The sequence below is a fragment of the Sinohyriopsis cumingii genome, chromosome 9 (genome assembly GCF_028554795.1).
Source record: "Sinohyriopsis cumingii isolate HCF-2022 chromosome 9, ASM2855479v2, whole genome shotgun sequence".
Taxonomy (NCBI): Eukaryota; Metazoa; Mollusca; class Bivalvia; order Unionida; family Unionidae; genus Sinohyriopsis; species Sinohyriopsis cumingii.
Genome location: NC_142969.1, coordinates 91,336,966 through 91,354,910, shown reverse-complemented (window position 1 = coordinate 91,354,910; position 17,945 = coordinate 91,336,966). Strand labels below are relative to the sequence as shown.

The 17,945-nt window shown below is 35.8% G+C and overlaps 2 protein-coding genes across 2 annotated transcripts; both read left to right on the top strand.

The window, feature by feature from the left end:
* Positions 1 to 1,060: 1,060 nt before the first annotated feature.
* On the top strand, positions 1,061 to 5,869 carry LOC149792235 (uncharacterized). The gene is made up of 3 exons (XM_089969371.1): positions 1,061 to 1,188; positions 4,693 to 4,760; positions 5,280 to 5,869. Exons 2-3 carry the CDS (start codon positions 4,715 to 4,717, stop codon positions 5,564 to 5,566), a joined length of 333 nt encoding a protein of 110 aa, XP_089825497.1. The 5' UTR covers positions 1,061 to 1,188; positions 4,693 to 4,714; the 3' UTR covers positions 5,567 to 5,869.
* Positions 5,870 to 11,831: 5,962 nt separating this feature from the next.
* LOC149792234 (uncharacterized) lies at positions 11,832 to 16,640 on the top strand. The gene is made up of 3 exons (XM_089969370.1): positions 11,832 to 11,959; positions 15,464 to 15,531; positions 16,051 to 16,640. Exons 2-3 carry the CDS (start codon positions 15,486 to 15,488, stop codon positions 16,335 to 16,337), a joined length of 333 nt encoding a protein of 110 aa, XP_089825496.1. The 5' UTR covers positions 11,832 to 11,959; positions 15,464 to 15,485; the 3' UTR covers positions 16,338 to 16,640.
* Positions 16,641 to 17,945: the final 1,305 nt, after the last annotated feature.

Here is a 17,945-nt window from a genome sequence, read left to right as displayed (position 1 = left end):
TTCTTTGCCTTTTATTCCACAGAAATGTAGGTGATAAACATACACGATGTTGACGAAATCCATAACATTGGTGTTGCAATTGCTGTCGGTGAGTAATAATATTTCGTAAATAGTTGGAAAACATGTACAACGAACGTAATATTGTGTTTTCTGAAGAAGGTATAATAATTTCTCCTATATGCTCCATTACATCGAGTCATACCTAACTTTGTCACCACTGTAGTCGTCGTAAGCAGTTTTATTATTTCCACGTAATCATCATTCCATTGCGATATTAGAAGTTACATAAATACCCCTTAACGCAAGTCTATTCCAGTAAACATGAACTCCATTTAAAATGTACTCAAAATCAGTTTTATTAGTTTTCTTGCTGTTAGAAACGTATAAAATTCCTTTTCATTTTTGGTTAAAGGAACTATCTCAGTGACCCACGACAACCCTGTACTCACTGTAGCTCAAGATAATAATGACATGGCAACAGAGGCATCGCCCTCTGTAACTATTCATGATTCTGAAGTACATCCAACTGAATGGTCGCGGCAGAACAGACAGATGCACCAATGAGCCCTCCCGTAGAGGGAGCAGAACAATTGTCAACAATGGCATCGCCAGCTGGAAATGGTGATAATGTTGAAGCTAGCCAATCAGAAGCATCGGAGACTGATGCGCCACTCAGCCCGTCAGAGGAGCCATCGGCATTGTCAACAGCAGTTTATACCAACCCTAGTGAAAAGTAGACACCAAAGTATTTTCTCTGAAAACGATGTAGCAACTGCAAACATAGCAGAATAAGAAACTCGTAGCGTGCAATGAATATAGTAGTGATCTAGAGGTTGCTGATGACTTTATAGACGTTATAAATATTGCACAAAATCGAAAGCATTTGTACACGTCATGTTGTTTAGAGCATATTAGCTTCTGTACTTGATTCGTGCTTGCTAATACCTTGCCATTTGAGCAAACGAAATAAATCTTACCAATATCAGCAAAACGTTTTCTCCTTAAATTCATCCCAAAACATGATTCTCGTGCTTCACGACTATTGAAATCACATCCCGCCAAACTAATAAGAACTTCTGTCATTCCTACTCTAGTTTTTGAGACGAAGAATACCTCGAGCAGTACGAGTTGTGAAGATGAAGACCAGCGATTGACTATAATTTGGAAAAATTATACTGTTTGAGTCTGGTAAGGTATCATTTATATTTTTCTGTGTTAAAATTGTAATTGCCGCTGGGTGGGCTGTATATACTGTATATTGTATTTGGGTCGGTTATATTCTGTATTGTATATGTCTTGTATTCTAAGTATGCGCTATGTAATTGTTTAGGTTTACTTCGTACCATTTCATCTCGTAATAAATCCCACTACCGACAAGCGAGTGTTATTATTTCACTGCATAACAAACTTAAAGACTTAATGTTTCCTACCTTAAACATTTTCAGCACGTTTTTAAGTTTTCTAATTTCATGGTGCGTGTTATTTTGTAATCAAGTCATTGTTTTTTATGTTATAGGTGTTGTCTAATGCTATAAAGCGCTTAGAGCTTCTAAAGATTAGGCGCTATACAAAGTCCTCTTTATTATTATTATTATTATCATTATTATATCTAATGTACTTTTCCGGTATAACACTGACATTAATAAGCATACGACACGTATGAGTTTTAATCATTACATTTTAATTTTAAAATAGCGAGGGAAACAGTTATAATATATATAACATATTTTTCTCGTTTCATGATGCAAAGGTTCTCACAAACGTAATTTTATGCAATTTATTCACTAACGAAAATTCCAACTACAAATATGTCCGATGTTGATTTCCAAGTAGATTTACGTTTATTCAAGCACAGCTAATTCCTCCGTATTGAAGCTAATGTAGCCATTAAGCGACATTAACTACCTAATAGCACATACGCATTTAAAACTCCTTAACTAAGGCAGTTTAATGACGCACCAACATCCAATAATGAATGTTATATAAGCCTAATTGTATGTGTAATTCAATGTGCCACGTGGGTAAATCAAAGAATATTAGCTTACAGCCTACGCAAACACGACCACTCCCAACCAAAGGAATCAAAAACATTTTTTATTCACTCGCTTGAAACCATCTAAAACATTGCAAGAAATGCTCCTATTGGCTGTGCATTTACCGTATTTATCGAATGCGATTTTGTACAATCCATCTGTTAAATTCCTCCATGAAAGGATACGTTGTCAAAGTAAGACATAATCCTATATCGAAGTTGGGACAGCTGGAAACTAGTCAGGTAATTGCTGTTTCCTCCCAGTTTTCATGTAGGATATGAAAGTTTCATTAAGACGTCCATCATAACTCGTATGAATGTTTTCTTTTTATCCAATTCATGTTCCGTACATTTATTAACATTATTGAATACTGTTGTTTGTAATATGTATGGGTCAAACATTTTGCTTGAATTGTCAAAAATAAATAATAATTTTAATTGTCACAATTATGGTACATGATTATTTTTCATTTTAGCGATGTGTTTAATATTAGGTTTTAACGCGAGCTTAATATATTTAATAATTTTCCATTTTGGTTCAAGTAGACAATCTTTATCACATATGATAACTTGATATTTCTCTTTACGTGCTTTCTATGGGTTCGAGTCTCGGATTCGGCCAGTGTGGGTATATGAGAAAGCTTGCCAGTAGCTTCTCGAGGGTCAGTGGTTCTTTCCGGGGATTTCCTGGGTTCTTCCTCCACCAATGATACTGGCCGTCGTGTATAGCCTATCGGGTGCTGAAAATGGCGTTAAACCCTACAACGTGTTTTCTAAAAGCCTTGAATTGTTCATAATATTTTTATTACGACTGGTAATTTACGATATTGTATACCTTCATATTGCATTCACGTGCATAAAGTTAAATTTTAATGATCAATATTTAACATGCATCCAACGTATAATTTTCATTAACCCAGAACATGATCTTTGATCAAAAGTTGATATGAAAATGAATTGTCAAATATGTGAAGATTGATCTATGCAAGAATTCAAAACTCAACGAATACTTAATCAGACATTCCCAGTGAAACTAATCAAATCATCATAGACATAAACTGTTACCATATATTTTAAACATCACCGTACGCTTTATGTGCATATCTCAAGAGCTGAACACCCTTTGCACTCACAATATTGCCACCATCTAGTGCAAAGTTTAAATTCACTCCGTGGTCATTTCGGCAGCCCTTCTACAACCAAATATTACTCGGATGTATTTTGGTGCTAACGTATGCAATACCAATCTTAAATGATGCTATATTTGAAATACAGCATCAGAAAACCGATTACGTGTGAATTAGAAGAACAGCAAACTTTCTACCTTCCTTTACTTTTCACATGTTAACAAATGTATGCAGTATCAGGTTTCAAATTCATGCTTTTCGAAATACCCAAAGATATGGATGTTCCTGTATGTATGTCCACGTGCGACACCCCGTCTCGCTAATGTAGCTTTGAAATGCTCGTTATAGATTTGCTCTAACAGCTGTTTTGTTGATTACAAGAAGAGTCGTTGACGTATTGATATATATTTTGGAAAGGGCTAGTTTATTGACCTTCCAATACAAAGATAATCTCATTCGTCCTTTAGTATCAAGGCATTTAAGCACATAATAACGTATATTCATACACACACATAAATGCTCAATTGCAGCCAAAATAACTTATTTCTTTAATCTAAGATAGGTAAGGGTTTCTCGATCATAATTAGGTCTTTTCCACTGCATTTACAAGCATTTGAAAATAACGTGTTGATGACGAAATTGAACCAACACAATATTTTAAAACTAGAAAAGCATGTATTAAAGACATTCAATATCCATTGACGCGTCTGGCAATAAAAGGTTATACACGGAAAGGAATCCTATGTTTTAGAGTAGATTGAAGGAAACAGTTGTATTGTCCTTAGTGCTGTGCGACAGTAAAATGTTGATACTTCACGCGTGAAACATTACCTAACATCTAATGCGGAATGGTATACATCCTCCATGTAGTTTTTTATACGTATCGATTCACTTTACAGAATAAAGGAAACTCCTGCAGGGGCATTATTCTTCTTCATGGTACACACACTTTCAATGGGCGTACAAAATTTATCTTCAAACTTCAGTAGAGTAAGCAGGCATTGTTTATTATTCGATGAGAAACTTTGGTATTTCTCTAAAGATTGTCCATAATTGGCGCTAAATACAATATATTGAATGCACTCTTACATAAATAACATAGTATAGCACAGATATGCTCCCACGCCGTACAATTATTTGACCCATATTGATAAACTAACATTATAAAACTGGAAAAATTATTGAATTTGTGTGAAAATGCCGTCAAGCTGCTTTTCTCAGCCCGAAGTTTCTTTGCTATTTTCAGTAGCCTGAAAATTACCATCGTTTGTTTGAATTTTATCCTGTAGATGTCATTATTTCAATCACTGTAATACCTAAGCCCCAACACAGCCTTTTTTTATTGATACGAACCAACTAAATGGCTCATCGTAAACAGGTTATATTAATTTACAACATGTAGAGAGCTTACAGTACTGTGATCATGATGAAATCAATGGTAAATGTATTTAAATATATTTAAAAAGTGATACGTTAAATGTGTTTTGAATGATAAATTAATTACTGTTCCTTATCTTTGTTTTCATTCCACAGACTTGTACATGAAAGACTAAACATGTTGACAAAAACTTTACGGAGGCTGCTGGTCGCAGTTGCTATAGGTGAGTAGTCATTTTTCTTATATTGTTGGGAAACATGTACAACTAACGTTAGATTGTATGTATTCTCAAGGTATATTATTTCTTCTGCATAAACCATTAAATCGAGTCATACCTAACTTGATAATTTGTATTGTAATTAAAAAACGTCAAAATACGAATTACTTCTAAATTATTGTCCTGCGTATTTCTGGCTAAAATTGGACGCGACTGGCTGTTAACTTTACTACACCACTGTATTCGTCGTAGACATTTTTATTTCGAGTAATCGTCACTGCATTGCGGTAATGCAGCTTACGTCCATGAGACGATTCCAATTTTTAATATTGTTTATAGATTACACACTTAAACATACATCTATCCATACATAAATCTATCCGTGCATGCATGCATCCATCCCATCCCATCCCATCCCGTCCCATCCATCCATCCACGCTTCCACGCATGAATTGAATTAAAATTTTATTGGAAAAATCAGTTTGTCTTTATAAAGCATAAAGTAATCATTTTGCTTTTTTAAAGGAACTAACTCTGCGTCCTATAACAGCCCTGTACCAACTGTAGCTCCAGATAATGACCCGATTGATAAGGCACAAGAAGAACAATTATCAACAGCGTCATTACCATCTGTAACTGTCGAAGCAGATATATTGGAAAAGGTAGATGCCGTAGAACAGACAGATGCACCACTGAACCCGTCCTTAGACGGTGTTTATATGGAACAATCGTCAACAATGGCATCACCATATGTAAATATTCATGTTGTTGGAGCTAGCGAGTCAGGTACATCTGTCATTTGCCAGATGTAACAATGAGCCCGTCCTCACTGGTGCATCCTTAATACCCACAACAGCAAGCAATATTAACTATATTCAAATAACAATTTGCTGGAACCGATGTGACAACTTTAAACATAGCAGCATAAGACACTCCTAGAATGCAAATACATGTTTGGATCCACGAGTTCATGTTAACAACATAAACATTATGAATATCGCGAGAGAACGACATAGTGTACAATATATTGATCCAAAAAAATGTTATGCGTACTGCTTGCTAATGCTAAAACTGCATAAATCTTTGATCAAACGGAATAAATCTTACAAATACAAGTCGTACGTTGTGACAGTCGTGTGCAATGCATGGAATTTGTATTATTGTAACAAGCCACGATGTATTTCGGCATATATACAATAGTAACAACAATGATAGCAGGCAGTTAAATCGTACGAATGGATGTACCCATCAATCTCTCTCTCTCTCTCTCTCTCTCTCTCTCTCTCTCTCTCTCTCGTGTATGATTTGTGTACGTTCCAAATGAAAGATGGGAGCTCGCATGATCTTAATTACGTCATAATTGTACTATGACCAGGATGAAGCTTATAGTAAATCAAAATGTGATTATCGGGTAAGACTGAAAGGAGCAATGTTAATACATATATTTTGTGCATATTTTAATTCAATGTTTCTTTAACATTACGAGGGAGAGGAGTAATAAATATGCATGGAAAAGGAATGGAAAAGCCCTTATCCGTCCATCTCATTTAAGCAATTTATTAAAAAAGTTGATTCTCTCTCTCTCTCTCTCTCTCTCTCTCTCTCTCTCTCTCTCGACACGTGCCCACACATGCACGCCGGACTCGCATTGATGGATAGATTCCTCATGTTAAAACATAAGACGTTATATGGTATTTCTGTTCCAGTGTAAACCATCGCCTCATATTACTGTTACAAAATGTACATTTCAAAATGGTAGAGACCTCAAAATATCTTGACCATATTTACCATCCCCCAGTAACCTCAAGTGAAGTTTTCCACTATTAGCCATTTACATGTTTGCCGAGAGCGCCTTAGCAGAAGCTCTACATGTTTCACTTTGGCTTTCCTGCGCGTGGCTGTACGTGTTTTTTGTCCGTCAACAAACTAAGTTATCCACATGCTTACCTCTTTACTAAATAAAATGCGGAATTGACAAATTAAGATGGCTTGTATTTAATAGGCAAGGTATTCACATAATATATCGTTGTTTATAAAAAAAATACAAATTCGTGTAAAATAATACCCACCCTCTTGGTAATTGTATTTTTCCCCAAACATTCATGCCCCTGTGTGTTGACCTTAATATAAAGAGGGAAAGCGAGTTAGCTTATTTCTCACAACAGACATTGGAGCCAACGTCCAAAGCATGGCTTCTTTCTCACAATACACATTGAGCCAATCAAATGTATGGCTTATATCTCAAAACAGATGTGGAGCCCATCGCAAAGATATGGCTTATTTCAAAAATGTACATGCAGCCGATGTCCAAAGCACGGCTTATTTCTTAGAATACATGGAGTCTATATAAAAAGTATGGCGTGTTTCTCAGATTACACATGAAGCCCATGTCCAAAGTATTGCTTCTTTCGCAGGAAACATGAGAACATATAAAACGTATAGCTTGTTTTAGAATAAATGGAACCCATATACATAGTATGCTTATTTATCAGAATAGACATGGATCCCACGTACAAAAATGGCTTATTTCTCAGAATGCACATGGAGCCCTTGTTTTTCAGAATATACATTTGAGTCCATGTCCAAAGTATGACGTATTTCTCAGAATACACATGGAGCCTGTGTCTAATGTATGGCCTTGTCCGTCTGATAGATACTATAATGGTAATATTCACATGATTATTTGGGAAGGACACCACATTATTTGTGGAAATGTAAACTTGTGACTGATACCAATAATCTTATTTATTTTAAATACAGATCGAAGCCTTCATTAGATTTCAATAATAGATCCTTGTAATTAGACCGATCTAAACTGTATTTTATCAGTTTATCTTTTGATAGTCAACTTGAGACAGTCATAATAAACAATGAGATTGCTACCACTATACTCGCATCTATTTAATCCTCGATGACGACAATTAATGGTATATTTGTCAAACTGTGTCTCGCTCGTTTTAGTACGTAGGTCTAGCCAATGTAAATATTTGCATAGTGAACGTCTCCAATGTTAGATTCTCTATAATGATTCGGCAGAATAAAAACCTGATATTCAGACCAAAGTTTACAAATCTAAACCCGAGGGCATCCAGACTTTATAATCGATTTATTCTTATTTATACGGCTTTTCACGTTACGAAATAACCGTTTTAAACGTTAAGAGAAATGACCTATAACTAAGATAAAATGTTTAGACATGTTCTTTGTTTTAATGCGCATGAACTTACACCCTAATGGAATCAAATAAAACGGCGGGTGACAAGTGATGGGTGTTTAGGGTGACCTTAATGACAGATGGGACTAAATTAATTCCGGGGGTGAACTCCAATGACATACTGAACTATATGAAGCACAAGGAGTGAACGCCAAAAACAGATTGTATGTTTTCTATTTATGTTGAAATTATAACACCATAATATCCTTTCCAAATATAAAGTGCACAAATGAAAACGAAGCGTGTATCAAACGGATATTAAAATATTGTACAGTATTCTGGTATTGTATCATAAAATTCAAGATCCTATATTTGTACAGATGGAATTTAAAGCGATTCTAACAATGTTTTGCAAGCGGACAAAAGATTTAATTGCAAGCAAGCACAAATGTAACATTCTACATGTAGGGCGACCATAAATGCTGATTTTATTGCTCCAACCCGCTGAGAAGTGTAGTGAAATGACTATGAAAAACATTCGAATGCCTCGGTGTTTACGCCGTTCCTTTCTATGACGTTATTACGTATTTTGCCTTGCCAGGAAGTACTGCTACAGGTGCCATATAGAGAAAGTTATACTATGGGTATAGTAACGTAAATAACACACTAATCATCTGATCAAGCGAGAACCCAACTCAATGCAGATGTGTGCATGTACATAAATACATGTACATAAATACATGTACAAATCATAGATTATAAGAAATATAACAGGCCACGTAATTACAGTAAGAATTTAATTGTTTCGTACTCTTGTAAGTGGTTTGACTATCCAATAGTTAGCTATTAATTTCAATTAAATTTCATCTTCATTTTAAAACCATTAATAATATGAATACATGCATATCTTTAATCACCAATGCGACAAAGAAATCGACATTAATTGCCTACCTTACATTTCTGATCTCAGTATGGTCGTCTGGCGTGGTGTCCAAGCGCTATGTAATACTTTTAGAAAAGAAAACCTGTCGTCTTTTGCTGTGCATGAGGGAGCTGTTGTATCATCAAACAGAAGCAGAAACAATAGTAACAGCAGAAATGAAATTCACTCATAAAGCAACTTAAGGCCTCTCCAATTTTAATAACACACCATTCAAACCAGTTTGAGACAGACACACACGCACAGGTAGTCGAACTATTTGGTATTCCGCCATAGTTCGTTCCACATAGCATCGTAATTTTTTCCTATCTGTAACTCAGTGTATGTTCAGGTCAGCTTCATTAAATGTAGCAAACGTACCTCATTCGTTTCAAACGAAGAGTTTAAAACGAATAAGGTACTTCTAGCTACATTTAATAACTGACCTGAAAATTCAGAGTTACAGATCCGAAAATTTCGCCATGATATGTGGAACGAACTACAGTAACTAACAAAAAGACACTGCCAGAACACTGGCTCTACACATTAGTGGCCACAAAAATGCAAAATCTGAGTTGCCCCAAAGCGTGCAACAACCAGAAATGTTCTGTCAGAAATGCATTTTTCACACATTCTCAAACACCCCTAACCCGCCCCAGTCAAATCTAACATATAATGCAATTGCAAAAAAAAAAAAAAACCTCGTGCACTTACCAAACAGAGTGGTTGTCATCGCTTCACTTAGTAGTCCCAAAGGTGACTTTCAGACAATTTAGAACAATGACATACACCTACACAGTGAATTTAAACGTTTTAAGTTAATGGTTGTTATGTCTTTGTATGTGATTGTAACGTCGCCCTTTTAATAAGAGTGGTGGTTGATTGGGTTTAGCTGGCGTTATATAGAGGATAACCTCCCTCGATATTATAGCCCGGCGGGAGTGAAAGTGAGCGCGGTGCCTGTCATTTTAATCCATTTACCGAAAAGCACGCGTACGCGAGTATAAAATTGCACGTGTGTCTCCGTTGTTCGCTTAGACGACACTCGTAGTGCCTTAACAGCGCTTTCTTGAGAGCGTCGTAATCATCTACTTCAGTCAGTGCCATATTATGATGTTCATCCTTGGTAGCTCCTTGCAGAAATGCAGAGATATTAATGGCCCACTGGTCTTTGGGTATATGATGGATTAAAGCTAACGTTTCAAACTGAGTTAAAAAGTTATCGATGATTTCGTCTCTGTCGTTAAACATCGGCATTGTTATCTGGATGATGCGTATATCCTCTGATCCTTTGCTTGTGGGTCCTGAATGTTCATTCAGTCCTTCACCCATCCTAGATACCGCTTCGATCCTTAGTCTCTCCATGGCTAACGTATGTTCTCTCTCTCCCTGGCTCTTTCTTCGGTCTGCAATCTGGCTAACTCGATTCTTTCTCTCCCCTCGGCTTGTCTGATTCTTTCTCTTTCCTCTGCTTGTCTATTCATTTCTGCCGCCTGTTGTTCTCTGTATTCACTGAGACTCCGCTCTGCAAATTCCGCTAATTGGGTATATTCAAAACCTAATTCATCTCTACCAAGAGATTTAAACTCTTTGACCATCTGCCTGTCAGTTGCCATTCTAGTATAATCGACTGTATCACCAGCCAATTTAGTTATCTTAAGTATCTACTAACTCTTACTGCCTTACAAGAAACAGCTTCCTTAAGAATACGTACCCGTATTCTAATCCAATAAAGTCTTAACTTACTGACTTAATTAAATTACTCTAATGCAACCTAGCAGCGTTTGGCAGTACAAAATTCTGAATTTCTAAATTCAGCTTGCTCGCACCAACAATGTGCAATTGCTCCCTCGGGACTTCCTTAATTATCTCTTCTAGGAACAGTAACTAAAGACAATATTTCTTTTTGAATTACTTTAATTCAGACATCAACCACGCTATCACAGCAATTCTAGTACGGAATCTTAATTTCGTACAATGTCATAACATACATTTAAGAAAAATCAATGACATGCACTAACTACAAAATGTGAAAACCCAGGAGGTGTTATATACAGAAGAATCCGAAGACATCTGTTACAAACAAAAGAGACACCACCAGAAATACATGATACATATGAAGATACTAGCAAGGAGGTCACTGAACTGAATGACAAGACGCCATTAGTCATCAATGAGCCAAACCAGACAGGAAAGATTCGATCAAGGAGTGAACGTCTAATAAAAAAACACTTGCAAGAAACAGAGATTTTGTTACATGGACTCGACATGACGCAGAAAAGTCAATGATGGATTGATGGAAAGAAAAATATCTCAGGAGCAAAACAAGCCATATAGTATGGATGTGTGCCTTTAAGACGGAAATAGCAGAAGGAAATCTAGGGTCATGGGTGGAACGAAGTATTTGGAAGTTCCGTACCTACTCTCTTATATATTATGATAGAGAGGGTCCTATGTCAGAATGGATCATGGGGGTAATCTAAGGTATTTTTGTCACTCAGTATGATATTTTTCCTTCAGATTATTATTTATTTATTTTTTGTTTGTTTTGTCTCAACATCAAGCTCGCGTCGAGCACCTGTGGACCAAACCATATTTCGGAGACTGATGCGCCACTCAGCCCGTCAGAGGAGCCATCGGCATTGTCAACAGCAGTTTATACCAACCCTAGTGAAAAGTAGACACCAAAGTATTTTCTCTGAAAACGATGTAGCAACTGCAAACATAGCAGAATAAGAAACTCGTAGCGTGCAATGAATATAGTAGTGATCTAGAGGTTGCTGATGACTTTATAGACGTTATAAATATTGCACAAAATCGAAAGCATTTGTACACGTCATGTTGTTTAGAGCATATTAGCTTCTGTACTTGATTCGTGCTTGCTAATACCTTGCCATTTGAGCAAACGAAATAAATCTTACCAATATCAGCAAAACGTTTTCTCCTTAAATTCATCCCAAAACATGATTCTCGTGCTTCACGACTATTGAAATCACATCCCGCCAAACTAATAAGAACTTCTGTCATTCCTACTCTAGTTTTTGAGACGAAGAATACCTCGAGCAGTACGAGTTGTGAAGATGAAGACCAGCGATTGACTATAATTTGGAAAAATTATACTGTTTGAGTCTGGTAAGGTATCATTTATATTTTTCTGTGTTAAAATTGTAATTGCCGCTGGGTGGGCTGTATATACTGTATATTGTATTTGGGTCGGTTATATTCTGTATTGTATATGTCTTGTATTCTAAGTATGCGCTATGTAATTGTTTAGGTTTACTTCGTACCATTTCATCTCGTAATAAATCCCACTACCGACAAGCGAGTGTTATTATTTCACTGCATAACAAACTTAAAGACTTAATGTTTCCTACCTTAAACATTTTCAGCACGTTTTTAAGTTTTCTAATTTCATGGTGCGTGTTATTTTGTAATCAAGTCATTGTTTTTTATGTTATAGGTGTTGTCTAATGCTATAAAGCGCTTAGAGCTTCTAAAGATTAGGCGCTATACAAAGTCCTCTTTATTATTATTATTATTATCATTATTATATCTAATGTACTTTTCCGGTATAACACTGACATTAATAAGCATACGACACGTATGAGTTTTAATCATTACATTTTAATTTTAAAATAGCGAGGGAAACAGTTATAATATATATAACATATTTTTCTCGTTTCATGATGCAAAGGTTCTCACAAACGTAATTTTATGCAATTTATTCACTAACGAAAATTCCAACTACAAATATGTCCGATGTTGATTTCCAAGTAGATTTACGTTTATTCAAGCACAGCTAATTCCTCCGTATTGAAGCTAATGTAGCCATTAAGCGACATTAACTACCTAATAGCACATACGCATTTAAAACTCCTTAACTAAGGCAGTTTAATGACGCACCAACATCCAATAATGAATGTTATATAAGCCTAATTGTATGTGTAATTCAATGTGCCACGTGGGTAAATCAAAGAATATTAGCTTACAGCCTACGCAAACACGACCACTCCCAACCAAAGGAATCAAAAACATTTTTTATTCACTCGCTTGAAACCATCTAAAACATTGCAAGAAATGCTCCTATTGGCTGTGCATTTACCGTATTTATCGAATGCGATTTTGTACAATCCATCTGTTAAATTCCTCCATGAAAGGATACGTTGTCAAAGTAAGACATAATCCTATATCGAAGTTGGGACAGCTGGAAACTAGTCAGGTAATTGCTGTTTCCTCCCAGTTTTCATGTAGGATATGAAAGTTTCATTAAGACGTCCATCATAACTCGTATGAATGTTTTCTTTTTATCCAATTCATGTTCCGTACATTTATTAACATTATTGAATACTGTTGTTTGTAATATGTATGGGTCAAACATTTTGCTTGAATTGTCAAAAATAAATAATAATTTTAATTGTCACAATTATGGTACATGATTATTTTTCATTTTAGCGATGTGTTTAATATTAGGTTTTAACGCGAGCTTAATATATTTAATAATTTTCCATTTTGGTTCAAGTAGACAATCTTTATCACATATGATAACTTGATATTTCTCTTTACGTGCTTTCTATGGGTTCGAGTCTCGGATTCGGCCAGTGTGGGTATATGAGAAAGCTTGCCAGTAGCTTCTCGAGGGTCAGTGGTTCTTTCCGGGGATTTCCTGGGTTCTTCCTCCACCAATGATACTGGCCGTCGTGTATAGCCTATCGGGTGCTGAAAATGGCGTTAAACCCTACAACGTGTTTTCTAAAAGCCTTGAATTGTTCATAATATTTTTATTACGACTGGTAATTTACGATATTGTATACCTTCATATTGCATTCACGTGCATAAAGTTAAATTTTAATGATCAATATTTAACATGCATCCAACGTATAATTTTCATTAACCCAGAACATGATCTTTGATCAAAAGTTGATATGAAAATGAATTGTCAAATATGTGAAGATTGATCTATGCAAGAATTCAAAACTCAACGAATACTTAATCAGACATTCCCAGTGAAACTAATCAAATCATCATAGACATAAACTGTTACCATATATTTTAAACATCACCGTACGCTTTATGTGCATATCTCAAGAGCTGAACACCCTTTGCACTCACAATATTGCCACCATCTAGTGCAAAGTTTAAATTCACTCCGTGGTCATTTCGGCAGCCCTTCTACAACCAAATATTACTCGGATGTATTTTGGTGCTAACGTATGCAATACCAATCTTAAATGATGCTATATTTGAAATACAGCATCAGAAAACCGATTACGTGTGAATTAGAAGAACAGCAAACTTTCTACCTTCCTTTACTTTTCACATGTTAACAAATGTATGCAGTATCAGGTTTCAAATTCATGCTTTTCGAAATACCCAAAGATATGGATGTTCCTGTATGTATGTCCACGTGCGACACCCCGTCTCGCTAATGTAGCTTTGAAATGCTCGTTATAGATTTGCTCTAACAGCTGTTTTGTTGATTACAAGAAGAGTCGTTGACGTATTGATATATATTTTGGAAAGGGCTAGTTTATTGACCTTCCAATACAAAGATAATCTCATTCGTCCTTTAGTATCAAGGCATTTAAGCACATAATAACGTATATTCATACACACACATAAATGCTCAATTGCAGCCAAAATAACTTATTTCTTTAATCTAAGATAGGTAAGGGTTTCTCGATCATAATTAGGTCTTTTCCACTGCATTTACAAGCATTTGAAAATAACGTGTTGATGACGAAATTGAACCAACACAATATTTTAAAACTAGAAAAGCATGTATTAAAGACATTCAATATCCATTGACGCGTCTGGCAATAAAAGGTTATACACGGAAAGGAATCCTATGTTTTAGAGTAGATTGAAGGAAACAGTTGTATTGTCCTTAGTGCTGTGCGACAGTAAAATGTTGATACTTCACGCGTGAAACATTACCTAACATCTAATGCGGAATGGTATACATCCTCCATGTAGTTTTTTATACGTATCGATTCACTTTACAGAATAAAGGAAACTCCTGCAGGGGCATTATTCTTCTTCATGGTACACACACTTTCAATGGGCGTACAAAATTTATCTTCAAACTTCAGTAGAGTAAGCAGGCATTGTTTATTATTCGATGAGAAACTTTGGTATTTCTCTAAAGATTGTCCATAATTGGCGCTAAATACAATATATTGAATGCACTCTTACATAAATAACATAGTATAGCACAGATATGCTCCCACGCCGTACAATTATTTGACCCATATTGATAAACTAACATTATAAAACTGGAAAAATTATTGAATTTGTGTGAAAATGCCGTCAAGCTGCTTTTCTCAGCCCGAAGTTTCTTTGCTATTTTCAGTAGCCTGAAAATTACCATCGTTTGTTTGAATTTTATCCTGTAGATGTCATTATTTCAATCACTGTAATACCTAAGCCCCAACACAGCCTTTTTTTATTGATACGAACCAACTAAATGGCTCATCGTAAACAGGTTATATTAATTTACAACATGTAGAGAGCTTACAGTACTGTGATCATGATGAAATCAATGGTAAATGTATTTAAATATATTTAAAAAGTGATACGTTAAATGTGTTTTGAATGATAAATTAATTACTGTTCCTTATCTTTGTTTTCATTCCACAGACTTGTACATGAAAGACTAAACATGTTGACAAAAACTTTACGGAGGCTGCTGGTCGCAGTTGCTATAGGTGAGTAGTCATTTTTCTTATATTGTTGGGAAACATGTACAACTAACGTTAGATTGTATGTATTCTCAAGGTATATTATTTCTTCTGCATAAACCATTAAATCGAGTCATACCTAACTTGATAATTTGTATTGTAATTAAAAAACGTCAAAATACGAATTACTTCTAAATTATTGTCCTGCGTATTTCTGGCTAAAATTGGACGCGACTGGCTGTTAACTTTACTACACCACTGTATTCGTCGTAGACATTTTTATTTCGAGTAATCGTCACTGCATTGCGGTAATGCAGCTTACGTCCATGAGACGATTCCAATTTTTAATATTGTTTATAGATTACACACTTAAACATACATCTATCCATACATAAATCTATCCGTGCATGCATGCATCCATCCCATCCCATCCCATCCCGTCCCATCCATCCATCCACGCTTCCACGCATGAATTGAATTAAAATTTTATTGGAAAAATCAGTTTGTCTTTATAAAGCATAAAGTAATCATTTTGCTTTTTTAAAGGAACTAACTCTGCGTCCTATAACAGCCCTGTACCAACTGTAGCTCCAGATAATGACCCGATTGATAAGGCACAAGAAGAACAATTATCAACAGCGTCATTACCATCTGTAACTGTCGAAGCAGATATATTGGAAAAGGTAGATGCCGTAGAACAGACAGATGCACCACTGAACCCGTCCTTAGACGGTGTTTATATGGAACAATCGTCAACAATGGCATCACCATATGTAAATATTCATGTTGTTGGAGCTAGCGAGTCAGGTACATCTGTCATTTGCCAGATGTAACAATGAGCCCGTCCTCACTGGTGCATCCTTAATACCCACAACAGCAAGCAATATTAACTATATTCAAATAACAATTTGCTGGAACCGATGTGACAACTTTAAACATAGCAGCATAAGACACTCCTAGAATGCAAATACATGTTTGGATCCACGAGTTCATGTTAACAACATAAACATTATGAATATCGCGAGAGAACGACATAGTGTACAATATATTGATCCAAAAAAATGTTATGCGTACTGCTTGCTAATGCTAAAACTGCATAAATCTTTGATCAAACGGAATAAATCTTACAAATACAAGTCGTACGTTGTGACAGTCGTGTGCAATGCATGGAATTTGTATTATTGTAACAAGCCACGATGTATTTCGGCATATATACAATAGTAACAACAATGATAGCAGGCAGTTAAATCGTACGAATGGATGTACCCATCAATCTCTCTCTCTCTCTCTCTCTCTCTCTCTCTCTCTCGTGTATGATTTGTGTACGTTCCAAATGAAAGATGGGAGCTCGCATGATCTTAATTACGTCATAATTGTACTATGACCAGGATGAAGCTTATAGTAAATCAAAATGTGATTATCGGGTAAGACTGAAAGGAGCAATGTTAATACATATATTTTGTGCATATTTTAATTCAATGTTTCTTTAACATTACGAGGGAGAGGAGTAATAAATATGCATGGAAAAGGAATGGAAAAGCCCTTATCCGTCCATCTCATTTAAGCAATTTATTAAAAAAGTTGATTCTCTCTCTCTCTCTCTCTCTCTCTCTCTCGACACGTGCCCACACATGCACGCCGGACTCGCATTGATGGATAGATTCCTCATGTTAAAACATAAGACGTTATATGGTATTTCTGTTCCAGTGTAAACCATCGCCTCATATTACTGTTACAAAATGTACATTTCAAAATGGTAGAGACCTCAAAATATCTTGACCATATTTACCATCCCCCAGTAACCTCAAGTGAAGTTTTCCACTATTAGCCATTTACATGTTTGCCGAGAGCGCCTTAGCAGAAGCTCTACATGTTTCACTTTGGCTTTCCTGCGCGTGGCTGTACGTGTTTTTTGTCCGTCAACAAACTAAGTTATCCACATGCTTACCTCTTTACTAAATAAAATGCGGAATTGACAAATTAAGATGGCTTGTATTTAATAGGCAAGGTATTCACATAATATATCGTTGTTTATAAAAAAAATACAAATTCGTGTAAAATAATACCCACCCTCTTGGTAATTGTATTTTTCCCCAAACATTCATGCCCCTGTGTGTTGACCTTAATATAAAGAGGGAAAGCGAGTTAGCTTATTTCTCACAACAGACATTGGAGCCAACGTCCAAAGCATGGCTTCTTTCTCACAATACACATTGAGCCAATCAAATGTATGGCTTATATCTCAAAACAGATGTGGAGCCCATCGCAAAGATATGGCTTATTTCAAAAATGTACATGCAGCCGATGTCCAAAGCACGGCTTATTTCTTAGAATACATGGAGTCTATATAAAAAGTATGGCGTGTTTCTCAGATTACACATGAAGCCCATGTCCAAAGTATTGCTTCTTTCGCAGGAAACATGAGAACATATAAAACGTAT